The 12,007-nt window shown below is 45.3% G+C and overlaps 1 protein-coding gene and 1 long non-coding RNA gene across 5 annotated transcripts in view; one reads left to right on the top strand and one right to left on the bottom strand.

Moving 5' to 3' along the window:
- Positions 1-1,043: 1,043 nt before the first annotated feature.
- The window catches only part of Btbd8 (BTB domain containing 8), a 62,613-nt gene continuing 51,649 nt past the window's right edge, over positions 1,044-12,007 (bottom strand). The window contains exons 14-18 of the mRNA XM_051170565.1: positions 9,853-10,516; positions 9,130-9,217; positions 8,639-8,778; positions 3,367-5,589; positions 1,044-2,096 (exon numbers count right to left, since the gene is read on the bottom strand). Coding sequence (XP_051026522.1) covers positions 1,627-2,096; positions 3,367-5,589; positions 8,639-8,778; positions 9,130-9,217; positions 9,853-10,516 — 3,585 coding nt within the window. The 3' untranslated portion in view covers positions 1,044-1,626. The remainder of the gene's footprint in view (positions 2,097-3,366; positions 5,590-8,638; positions 8,779-9,129; positions 9,218-9,852; positions 10,517-12,007) is intronic.
- Positions 7,510-8,595, top strand: LOC127211078 (uncharacterized). Of its 4 annotated transcripts, none has more exons than XR_007833359.1 (3): positions 7,510-7,572; positions 7,993-8,132; positions 8,343-8,591. It is a non-coding gene; the product is annotated as an uncharacterized LOC127211078 (long non-coding RNA). The 4 variants fall into 4 exon arrangements; XR_007833358.1 differs by lacking the exon at positions 7,510-7,572 and adding an exon at positions 7,656-7,747 and having other exon boundaries at positions 8,343-8,590; XR_007833360.1 differs by lacking the exon at positions 7,510-7,572 and adding an exon at positions 7,707-7,782 and having other exon boundaries at positions 8,343-8,594.

The following is a 12,007-nucleotide window of genomic DNA, read 5'->3' as shown; positions in this document are numbered from 1 at the left end:
ACCAGAGGGATGGCAGGGATGGCTCTGTAGGACTGGAGGGATGGCTCTGCAGGACCAGAGGGATGGGTCTGCAGGAGGACAGGAGGGATAGCAGGGATGGCTCTGCAGGAGGACCCGAGGGACGGGAGGGATGGCTCTGCAGGAGGACCCGAGGGACAGGAGGGATGGCTCTGCAGGAGGACCCGAGGGACAGGAGGGATGGCTCTGCAGGACTGGAGGGATAGCAGGGATGGCTCTGCAGGAGGACCCGAAGGACAGGAGGGATGGCTCTGCAGGAAGACCCGAGGGACGGGAGGGATGGCTCTGCAGGACCAGAGGGATGGCTCTGCAGGAGGACGGGAGGGATAGCAGGGATGGCTCTGCAGGTAAAAGCACTTGCCACCAAGCCTGGTGATCTGAGTTCAACCCCCGGGGACTCACGTGGTGGAAGGAAGGCACTGACTCTTACAAGCTGTCCTCTGACCTCCACACGTGTGCTGTGTCACACATCCACATGCCTACCCACATAAACACACACAAAATAATCAACATAAAAAATTCAAAACTTTTTTAAGGCACGAAAATGTTTTATAACAGATTAGTACTTAAACATAATTGTTGTTTCAGGACAAATAATTCTGCTTTTACCTAGTTGTATTACTCACTATAATTATGCATTCTACTGTTGATGATTTTTTTAAAGCTTTTGTTAATATTTAGACAATTTTTATCTTAAAATACCCCCTTACTTCCAACATATTCTAGAGAAATATAAGTTAGTTACAAGACAAAGAGAGAGGCTAGTGTTTGAAATCCCATTACTTTAAAAGGCCATACTCACTAATGTAAGACCCAAGTGTTTACCCCTGGTAGCATTGTTTCTGTCTTACTACAGACCCAGAGAGGTCTGACAGACAAGGAGGATGTAAAGCAGACACAGGAGGCACACGCCGCACTAGGACTCAGCTGCCTCTTGTACGTACTTCGGTTAGTGCTCGGTGTTAGCTTGGAGCAGAGCAGCTCCAAAGTACCCCTGCCATGACACGCTATCAGGGCCTACACACCTTTGAAGGGGAGCAAGTACCAACCTGGGCATATCCAGAAAAGTCTGCTTCTCCTAGTTTATTCACAGGATGCTGAGCCCAAGGTGCACTCACTTCTCAATGTCCTAGTCCTGAAATGCTGGGGGAGCTGAGGGGGGATCTCCCTGTCTCCCCAACTGCAGTACTCAGCCTGAATCTGAATACTCTTCACAGACTGATTCTGTATAACGCACGCTCACACAGCAAGTTTATTGTTAAATTATTATGGTTCCAGAGGCAGAGTCAAAACTCAGGAGTCGATCTACTTGTGCACTGACATAGAAATTCCTGAACAGATAAACAAATTACCAGCTAGGAAAGAAAACTGCAGCAAAGATTTTCTACAAGTTTTCCAATCTCTCTAACAGTTATAGAAAACATGCTTAAAATTTAGAAAAACATCATGTTAATAAATAAGCTATATTTACCTCAATGAATTGAAAAGACTCCATCAATTTTAAGAACTGTCTATATCTGGCTAACGGAATTGTGATTTAAATATAATGTAGGCATCAAAAAATATAGGATGGCATAGTTTAGATTTTTTTCCCAAGTGTTGAGACTTTTAGTGCTGAGTTTCCACTTCCAGGATTGTCCACTCACCCTGAGGTGAGCAATCCGCAGAGGAAGCGCCAGCTACGGCGGCACTTGCTGACGAATCCTCAAGTGGGGACGAGAGCTCACTCCACCTGTTCCAAGTGTCAGTGTGCACTGAGCCCTGAGGTTCTGAGCTATCTCGAGCTAACAGGAGTGTCTGCTTGATTAAATACTGTGCTAAGCTTAGGTCTTCAGGGAGAGAGCTTATGACACTTAGGCTTGTGTCTTGTTCAGACAGCAGCTGTTTGAGCAGTGTCCAGTCCTGTTTGGCAAAGTGCTGATCGTCTTCCGAGCCCCTGTCTGAGACATGTGTTTGTGACCCCACTCTCTGCTCAAGTGCTGCTGTCACATCCATCCCAGAGACTGGAGAGAGGGCTTTTGAAGGCCGGCGGTCAGACATGCAGGTTTGTGCCAGTGTATCACAATCGTCTATGTACCCTGAAATAATTCACAATACTACACAATGTAAGAATCGCAGCCGATACCCTCGGAGTTTTGTAGAACAATATTAACACAGTATTAGTGCCTCTCAGAAAAGCACAAAATTGAAAAAATAACATTTTTACAAAATTGACAAAATTTTTGAGGCATTTATTTTTCTGTATTAAAAAATTCAAGGGTAATGTTTAGCAGCAAAATCAACCTACGTAACTAACAATAATTTTTCCATATTTTAATTTGGAAACTTAGAATTCAGAAAATAACATAAATTATTTAAACACAAACATAAAAGTACACACAAATCTAATTCACTACAATAGAAACTCAAAGGAAAAAAAAGACAGTTATTTGAAGGCGTCTTAAAAATAACTTGGTTGCATGGGGTTGGGGATAGATGCACTGTATCTCAAGGCTTACTTGTATATTGCACATGCAAAGGAGGATGCAAGCCAAAACAAACAAATGAAAAAATACAACTTTGGAAGATCTCTGATTCTTATAATTTTACTGAATAGGAATTTCTGGTCAATATTTTTCTTAATTATGGTTCACAATAGTTACTTAACCAGATACTATTGCATATTTTAAGTCATTAGTATGAATTATTGAAATAAGAAAGACACAAACACAAAACAATTAGACAAGAAATTGTCTTAGCACATGAAATAAGCCTGGGCCTTTTTTCATATATTATCATTGCTTCTAAATATAATCTCTTAGGAAACTCATCTTTTCACTTGAAAATTTTAGAATAGAATTATATTGATCCTAAGAAAGTCTTAAGTCTCTGTAAAATGCATATAAATTATAATAATTAATCTAGTTAAAATAGTTTACAGCTTTTCAGTACATATTACTATAGTTATTGCACAGCCCTCTTAGATCTATACTAGCAAAACCATAAATCATATCCAATGTAAAATAAAACTTCCAACAGTCAAGAATGCTTATATTTAATCAGACATAATAATTGAAATGACACCAAAGTAAGTTTCTTTCTTATTTCAGGTAAGATCTAGCATGTTGTCTGTGTCTAACGAACAGGGTTTTCTGTAACATCTTAATTATTCACTAAGATTATAAGCAAACAAAATAATGAATAGCTAACTCATTTTCATGTTATTAATAAATTTAAATTCTTATTTAAAAGTCGAAACTGTGGCTTTAAATATTCTAACTAAAATATAACATCCAAGGCTACAGACAACTTTAAACTTGTATGAGCTTATTTTCCTATGTATTTAGCACGTCTACTTCCGCACATTACCTGAAAACACCGCACTATTATTTGGACGGCTCTCTTTCCCTTGGTCGTCCTGGCTTGGACAGGGGTGGGCGGGCTTGGTTGAGCTGGTCTTTGGTTCCCTCTGATGAAGCTCCAAATGACATGGTCGTTCTTGGGACTTCGTGTCACCGTCCAAGAGCGTGCTGTGCTGCTGAAGGTCATCAGCCACCTCACCTGGACTGTTTACTTCTTCATCTTCTGGGAAAAGCTGTTGGCCTCCTTTGGACAGGACACCTAACTTGTTCTTTTGGCCTGCTGAGGCACACTGTTTATCTTTTCTTGAAGAGTCTTTGCTACTGGGACCCAGGAGACTGCTTTCATGTTTATGTACACTGTTGCCTTTACTGTCGTGTTTGCCCTGTGCAGTAGCATCTTCACTTTCTTTTGAAAATCCGGAGTAGCCCGTCCTTCCATGAAGCTCATAGGAAACACCATCAAAAACATCAGAAGGTGAAGGAGAATCTGCAGAGTGCGGGAAGGGGGCGTGGCCTTCCCCCTCGTCAGACCCCACCTCTTCACACTCGTCCACCGAGAGCAGCACTGACCTTCTAAACTTCTTAGTTGCAGAAAACTCACGCCTGTCATGTTCCGTTCCGTCTTCAAAGGCTAAGTTAATTATTCCCTGAATGTGCTGAGTACCTGAGTTGAACAGAGAGCAACTTTCGCCGGCATTTTCTGCTTCAGAGCGCTCGTCTTCTGTCTCATCTGCTGACGAGGAGGCCTGGTCCACCTCCTGAGCAAGCGGGCCACGGCCTCGCGGGGCACTTTCTGCTTCCCTGGGACGGGTTGTTGTGGGTCGAGACCAAGCTTCTGGCTTTTTCCTAGGGATCTCCTCATCGCTCGCCGCCGCCGAGTGAGTCTGGAGAAGGTCAGCCCCGCCTTGCCTTTTCACCCTCACGTCCGCTCTCAGGTCCCCCTCGTGCGCTTTCAGCTCCTCAGGGGTGCTGGTATCGCTGCTGCTCCTCCCAAGAAAATCGTGGCACAGAGCGGTGCTGCACTTGGACACGCCTCTGTCGTTCGAGCCCTCGTCATCCTGAGATCCGCCAGCATCGTAGTCTTCAGAGCGGGGCTTTATGTCGTCCGAAGATGTGGTAGCACTGCCAGTGTCGGATTCGGGGCTCTCCCTCTGATGTGTGGCGCTGGGGACCAAATCCCAGGGACCCACGAATGGAACTTCCGGAGTTTCATGGCTCTCTGGGGTTTCTGATGTTTCCATATTTTTATGATTTTCTGATGATTGTCCCAAAAGACATTCGGAAGCGGCAGCTGAGTTGACCGTAGCACATTTACAGCTGGTTGCAACAGAGTTATCCGGTGCCTGGCTTTGAACTGCTGCCTTTCTTACATGAAATGTGGGTGTCCTGTCGTCCTGAACAGAGTTTAGGGTACCACTTGTCCCTTCAGAACTACACAGCAAAACATCTTTCACTTTCAGACAATTTATGTTTTTGGTGTCTGTGGTTTTCCCCACTATTTGCTTCTCTCTGTCTGACAGTAAACAGATTTGCTCTGCATTTGCAGAGTCGGGGTCACAAACTAGGTTAGAGTTTATGAAGTTGTCATTTGGATTTGAAATCACGGATTTCAGAGCAGCGGTGTTATGGCAACTGGAATTCTCATGGTAACGACTGGAGTCCTTGTAACTGGATGTGGTACCCTGATCTACACCAGTTTGCTTTGCCTTCAGTCCATGCGTTCTTGATTCTTCCAGCTTTGAACCACTTTGGCATTCTAGCTGCAGTGTCGGCTTCTCTGGATTACCTAATGATTGCCCTGCCTTCTGTGGCAGGGATGCTCCTGTGCCACTGGTTTCAGAAGCGAGGGTAAGCGGGGACTCAGGAGGCCTCTGCTTAAAAACATGGTTCTTGTTGTCATTTGCATTGTGAGACATGTCTTTCCCTGGGGGCGCTGCGTCAGGTCTGGAAGTTCTCTGAGAGGCCTGTGTTTGCAGCATCCCTTGCCCAGGAAGCAGTTTTTGCTTTGAATCTTTAGTAGTCAAAGTCCCACCTTTCCTGGACTGACTTAAGCTTTTAGGCACTGGTACCAGTTTTGCCTTCTGCAAAGTCGCGAGTCCCTGCTCGACACTCTTCCTCTTAGGTGTCTGTTTATCTGCACTGTTTATCTGCCTCAGTCTTGCCACCGTTTCATCAGGCTGCCTTGAAGAGGCCGAAGACTTTGCAGGGTGCACTGACTCTCCTTGGGATCCTAATGAAGGTCAGAGATGCAAAGTCCTCTCAAATTCTGAGTGAAATTTAATGTTTTCAAATCACGTTAGAGAAAATAAAATCAATAAAAGCAACCAAAGGGGGGGAAAAATCTAATATTGACAGACAAGGAATAATGTGACAACGATAAAGTAAAAAGAATAAAGTCAAATGCAGGGGGACTATTCCAGACCTTAGTAAAAACCCTTAAGAGAGTCTTCTTTCACCAACAGCCGTCATCATTACCCCTAAAGTGGATTTGCATAAATATGTAACAGAAGAAAATTGGATTTTCTTATATCAAAGCAGCAAGAAAGATCTTCTCTTTGAAGTGCTTTTTTTGGGGGGTAAAAACACAGCTGAAAAGAAGATGTGACATAAAATAAAATGGATGTTTGTTGACATTATTAGTTTCTCTTCAGCCTGGAGGACTATGACGCAGCTGAGACCGCACTGAGGACCAGATCGTTGGCTACAGGAAATGCACAATTAATTTTATTAATTATTCATTTAAAATTCCATGTATGTGTTCTGGTTAAGGCCTTAGAAATGAAATTTGGGGCACTCAAATTTACCAACCCCAGTTACCAGCTCTATTTGTGTGTGTGTGTGTGTGGGGGGGAGTGTGGAGGGGAGGTGTGGGGTGTGTGTGTAGGGGGAGGGGTTGGTGGGTGGGGACTCCAGAGACTGAAACCAGGGATGTGTGAAAGATAAGTAAGTACCCTACCACTGAGCTACCCCGTCCTATAAAACTGTTCATTTCTGACTTCTAGCTGTTATTAGAATATACATAATTTTCTTTGCCTTAGTTTTTAGTTGATGTTCAATATTAATTCATTATGCAAATCAAGATTATTTTTTGGATTATATAAACTGTTCTTAAACACGAGTGGTTAGTGACTGTGCATACACATGCACATGCATGCATGCCAGAGGTCAATCCGTGTGTGTGCATGCTGTGTGTGACTGTGTATGCACACGCACAGGTGTGCATGCAAGAGGCTATTCTCAGTTGGTACTCCTCGGGAACCGTGCACTCTGTTCTGTCAGATCCAGTCTCTCAGCAGGACTTGGGCCTCACTGATGAGGCCAGGTGGCTGTTGACCATCAGCCTCAGGGATCCACCCCTCCACTTCTGCCTCGCAGTGATGAGATTCTAGCACACGTGGCTTTGCCCTAAACTTTATGTACTGAGACATTTCCTCGGCTCCCACCCACCCTCCTTCCCTCCCTTTCCTTCTTTTCCTTCTTTTCTTCCCTCTCTATTTTGAGACAGTGTCTCATGTAACCCAGACTGGCTTGAACTCACTATATTGATCAAGGGTGACTTCGCCTTTATCCTGCCAATGGAAGGTCTCCAGGCATGTGCCACTAGGCCGGAAAGAAATATTTAAAATAGGCTGTTACATGCAGATTATGCAATCTAGTCAGTATTCCTTCTCTTGAACAATGAGAACAGCAGCATGGTGACAGTCCTGCAGGCGCCCTCCCTCTCCGCACACAGCTGCACGGCTTCTGCTGCTCTCTGAGAAGCTTCAGGGCTGGATTCACAAGCAGAATTCCTCTAGTTAACAAGGAGGCTTTCAAACACCTCGGCGTGCCCCACAAAAGGAACAGAAATGTAGACCTGTCAATGGCTCCTTTAAATTTCTCTCCACGAAGTGAGGAAAACCAAAATGAATCTCCTAGCACCAATGTATCTATCTAAAAACCGTAAAACCTTACCCCAATATTCTAAGACATGTGCACAGTAAATAAAGGCATGTTCTGTTTTGCTTGTCTACAATGGCAGGTCTGGACAAAGCTTTGATTGTCAAGCTCTCACAACACCCAGAACACCCAGTGTCACAGCTCAGGACCAACACCCAGAACCCTCAGAGTCACAGCTCAGAACCAACACCCAGAACACCCAGTGTCATAGCTCAGGACCAACACCCAGAACCTTCAGGGTCACAGCTCAGGACCAACACCCAGAACCCTCAGGGTCACAGCTCAGGACCAACATCCAGAACCCTCAGCGTCACAGCTCAGAACTAACACCCAGAACCCTCAGGGTCATAGCTCAGAACAAACACCCAGAACCCTCAGGGTCACAGCTCAGAACCAACACCCAGAACCCTCAGGGTCACAGCTCAGGACCAACACCCAGAACCCTCAGGGTCACAGCTCAGAACCAACACCCAGAACCCTCAGGGTCACAGCTCAGGACCAACACACAGAACCCTCGGGGTTACAGCTCAGAACCAACAGCCAGAACCCTCAGGGTCATAGCTCAGGACCAACACTCAGAACCCTGAGGGTCACAGCTCAGAACAAACACCCAGAACCCTGAAGGTCACAGCTCAGAACAAACACCCAGAATCCTCAGGGTCACAGCTCAGAACCAACACCCAGAACCCTAAAGGTCACAGCTCAGGACCAACACCCAGAACCCTCAGGGTCACAGCTCAGAACCAACACCCAGAACCCTCAGGGTCACAGCTCAGGACCAACACCCAGAACCCTCAGGGTCACAGCTCAGAACCAACACCCAGAACCCTGAGGGTCATAGCTCAGGACCAACACCCAGAACCCTCAGGGTCACAGCTCAGAACAAACACCCAGAACCCTCAGGGTCACAGCTCAGGACCAACACCCAGAACCCTCAGGGTTACAGCTCAGAACCAACAGCCAGAACCCTCAGGGTCATAGCTCAGGACCAACACTCAGAACCCTGAGGGTCACAGCTCAGAACAAACACCCAGAACCCTGAAGGTCACAGCTCAGGACCAACACCCAGAACCCTCAGGGTCACAGCTCAGGACCAACACCCAGAACCCTGAAGGTCACAGCTCAGGACCAACACCCAGAACCCTCAGGGTCACAGCTCAGAACCAACACCCAGAACCCTCAGGGTCACAGCTCAGGACCAACACCCAGAACCCCCAGGGTCACAGCTCAGAACAAACACCCAGAATCCTCAGCGTCACAGCTCAGGACCAACACCCAGAACCCTCAGGGCTATAGCTCAGGACCAACACCCAAGACCGTCCTGGTCACTGCAGATTTACCTTGAGTTTGAGCCAGGGTTGGTGGTGCACTCTTTGTCCGCGGCTGAGCTGCTGTGAATCCGTTGGTGCTTCTTCTTTTCTTCACAGTTGTCTGTGGTGCAGAATCAGGAAGTCCTTTGCCACTAAGTTTTTTTATTACACTAAGAAAAATGATTGCATTTAGTATTATAGTGATACTGTAAAATATGAACTTGCAAACATCTGTGTACGACCAGAACCATGTATCATCACATAATTTGTCAAGAAATAGAGAGCTATTCTTTCTGAACCTAGTTTTGAAAGAGTAGATCATATATGACTAATCATAACTTCACATGTCATTAAATACAGCTAAGAAACTTTTACTACATTGCATCTTTTTATATAATGTGAAAGTTTAAAATTACAATTTTATGAATACATTTAAACAAAGAAAAATATTCTACATTTGGCTAGGAGTTAGTATATAAATAGCCTGCAGAGACAGTCAGGTGAACAGAGTAGAGGCCCACCTGCTGTTCATGTTAGTGTCTTGGTCATGAATGTTTTTTCTATTGGATGTTCCATTGGTAACTCTTGAAATTGGTTGAGATTTTACTGCTATAAAGTAAGAAATATCAGCCATGAGAAAGAGAACATTAAAAATAGTAATAAGTTGTATAAATATACAGGTTAGACACTAAAAATCAAGTGCCAACATGGGAGAGACCATATTCGCTCAGTTTGCACACAGGCATAAAAACACATTTTAACATTTAAAAAATAACTAAAGCATGCAAAAATCATCTAGGAACTTTTAAGTATTAGGAGCTACTAAAAATGAAGGTTTTAGGGCTAGGCATACAGCTTATTTAGAAGAAGTGCTCGCCTAGCCTAGCCAAGCCTACAGCACCTCCAGCACCACATATACCCGCATGACAGGGCGCAGCTATAGGCCCCGGGAGGCAGAGAAGACGAGCAGAAGTTCGAGAGTTCCTTGAGCTACATAGCAAGTCTGAGGCCAACATGGGAAGTGGAGAGGCCCTTTCTCAAAACAAAACAAATCAAAACAAAACACCATTTTTCTGGACTGTTGAGTTGATGGTATAGATTGCCTGTTTAGCATGTATGGGTCCCCCTCTCTCCTCTCTCTCTCTCTCCTCTCTCTCTCTCTCTCTCTCTCTCTCTCTCTCTCTCTCTCTCTCTCTCTCACACACACACACACACACACACAACCTAAGAATGCTAAAACCCACCTACAGCTACTCCGTTTTTCACCATGTGTCCTGGAGGATCACCGACATATGGCATCGCATCGAAACATTTGCCTCCTACTGTTCCGTCTTCTTTTGGCTCATCCATACAGCCTGTGGAAGTCAAACGCTCCATACTGGAATTTGTAGATCTACTGGAGGGTCCCACCGTGGTGGGGCATGAGGACTCCTTCCCTGGCACTGCTCTCAAAGGCCTGGCTTTGGGTTGCACGCTCGGGTTTGTGGTGAGGACCTTGGGCCTGGCCCCCGCGGTCTCTCCGTTCTGGTTCCTGACCCTTTCTCCTTGCATGCTGTCCTTCTGTCCAGCTGCTCTTGTAGGTCTCCCTGCAGCAGCTCTGGGTGACACACCTTCTGACTTTGTGCTATCACCATTTTCTGTTTGGGGCTTTATTACAGTTTTAGACTTAAGGCCAGGAACACTTTTGCCCCCAGTTTTCAATTCCTTTGTAACCTTGGACATTTTTGTGGCCTCATCAGGCTTGGATGCTTTGCTTATGCTGTTTCTGCAGGTGCTTGACGTATGCCCAGATGCTCCTAATCCATCAGCTCTCATTTTCTTAGTGGAGAGACGCGCTCGACACAGGCTTTTGTTATTTTCCGTCCAGGGTTTTACTTTTGTATCAACACTGGAGCCTTGTCTCCTTTGCTAAGGGAGGAAGGAAGGAAGGAAGGAGGAAAACTATAAATCAACACATATTTGACATGGAATATTTCATGTTTCAATAAAGCTTGGGTTTGGGTTTCTGTCGTTACTTAGTGAGAAAGGGTCTCACTATGTAGTCCTAGCTGGCCGGGAAGCCATTCTGTAGACCAGCTGATGGGGCTCAGCCTGCCTCTGCCTCCCAGAGTTGGGACTGAAGGCGTGCTCCATGACACCAGGGACGGTCACATCACGCTGGCAAGTGTGCACCCACGGAGCCACACAGGCCTAGCATCGACATTCTGATTGTGACTTAGGATCACTCAAAACTTGAGATATCATTTATCATTTTCATAAAAATTTTGGGTTATTAACTATATTGCCTTAATCAAATCTGAAATACAGCATTAAATGTTTATCTGATTCAGGTGTCACAGTGGAGACTAATCGTGCAAGAGTCAGGTTGCCCTGAGTAAGTGATGCTTGAGGGTCCATGCTAGTGGCCTCTCCCATCACTGTCCTGCATCCTGACAACGGAACCCTCGGAATGTCTCCTGTGGCTGCTTTCACTTGTCAGATAAGAAACTGGATATAGCTGGGTGCGCTGGCGCACGCCTTTAGTCCCAGTACTTAGGAGGCAAAATCAGGCAGATCTTGTGAGTTCGAGGCCAGCCCGGTCTACAAAGTGGCTTCAGGACAGCAGAGCTGTTACACAGAGAAACCCTGTCTTGGAAAAACAAAACAACAACAACAAAAACCAAAAATAGAAGCTGGGCATTAAAGCAGACGTGTGAGTTATCCCGGGTCGTGAGCTAGGACAGGACAGAACTGAGATGTGAGCTCAGGGTTTATTGCCTACAATAAAGTTAAATGTACTCGTCTGAATGGTACAATCTGAAGGGTAGCATAAAAATTCAACTCTGGGAATCCTAATTAAAACAAAAAGACAAACACGTCCAGAAACACAGCATGCACACTTGAAAGTTTAGGTTTAAAAACCCCTAGATGACAGCACTGCGCTGCTCTTCAGAGGCTGTGGAAGACAGGACACCCCCAAAGCAGCTGAGATGTGGACAAGGAAAGCACAAGGGCACAGGGTGGAGGCCTCATTCCTCTGGGACCGACCTTGAGAAGTCAAGGGAACAGCATTGACTTCAAGGCTGGTGGGAACTTTAGAATAAAGTGTAAATACACACATCAACATATGTAAATGTTGATTTCCCCTGCCCCCTGGCAAAGCTGTGCGGACTGCAGGGCAGAACCTGTGTGTTGCTTTATCTTTTATAATTAAACCATTTACAACCCTCAACATACTGGGGGCCCAAGAAAATATTTGTAACTGCTGTTTAAGTGTGTAGTGATATGTAAACGAAGTTCAAGGATTAGTTTATAAATATGAAAAGCTTCCAAGTACATTAAAAAATTGACTCAGGGCCAGGTGTGGTGGCACATGCCTTTAATCCCAGCATTTGGGAGTCAGAGGCTGGTGGATTGCTA

The sequence above is a fragment of the Acomys russatus genome, chromosome 28 (assembly GCF_903995435.1).
Source record: "Acomys russatus chromosome 28, mAcoRus1.1, whole genome shotgun sequence".
NCBI classification, from domain to species: Eukaryota; Metazoa; Chordata; class Mammalia; order Rodentia; family Muridae; genus Acomys; species Acomys russatus.
Note: the sequence above shows the minus strand (reverse complement) of the source record. Positions and strands in the feature narration are given on the sequence as shown.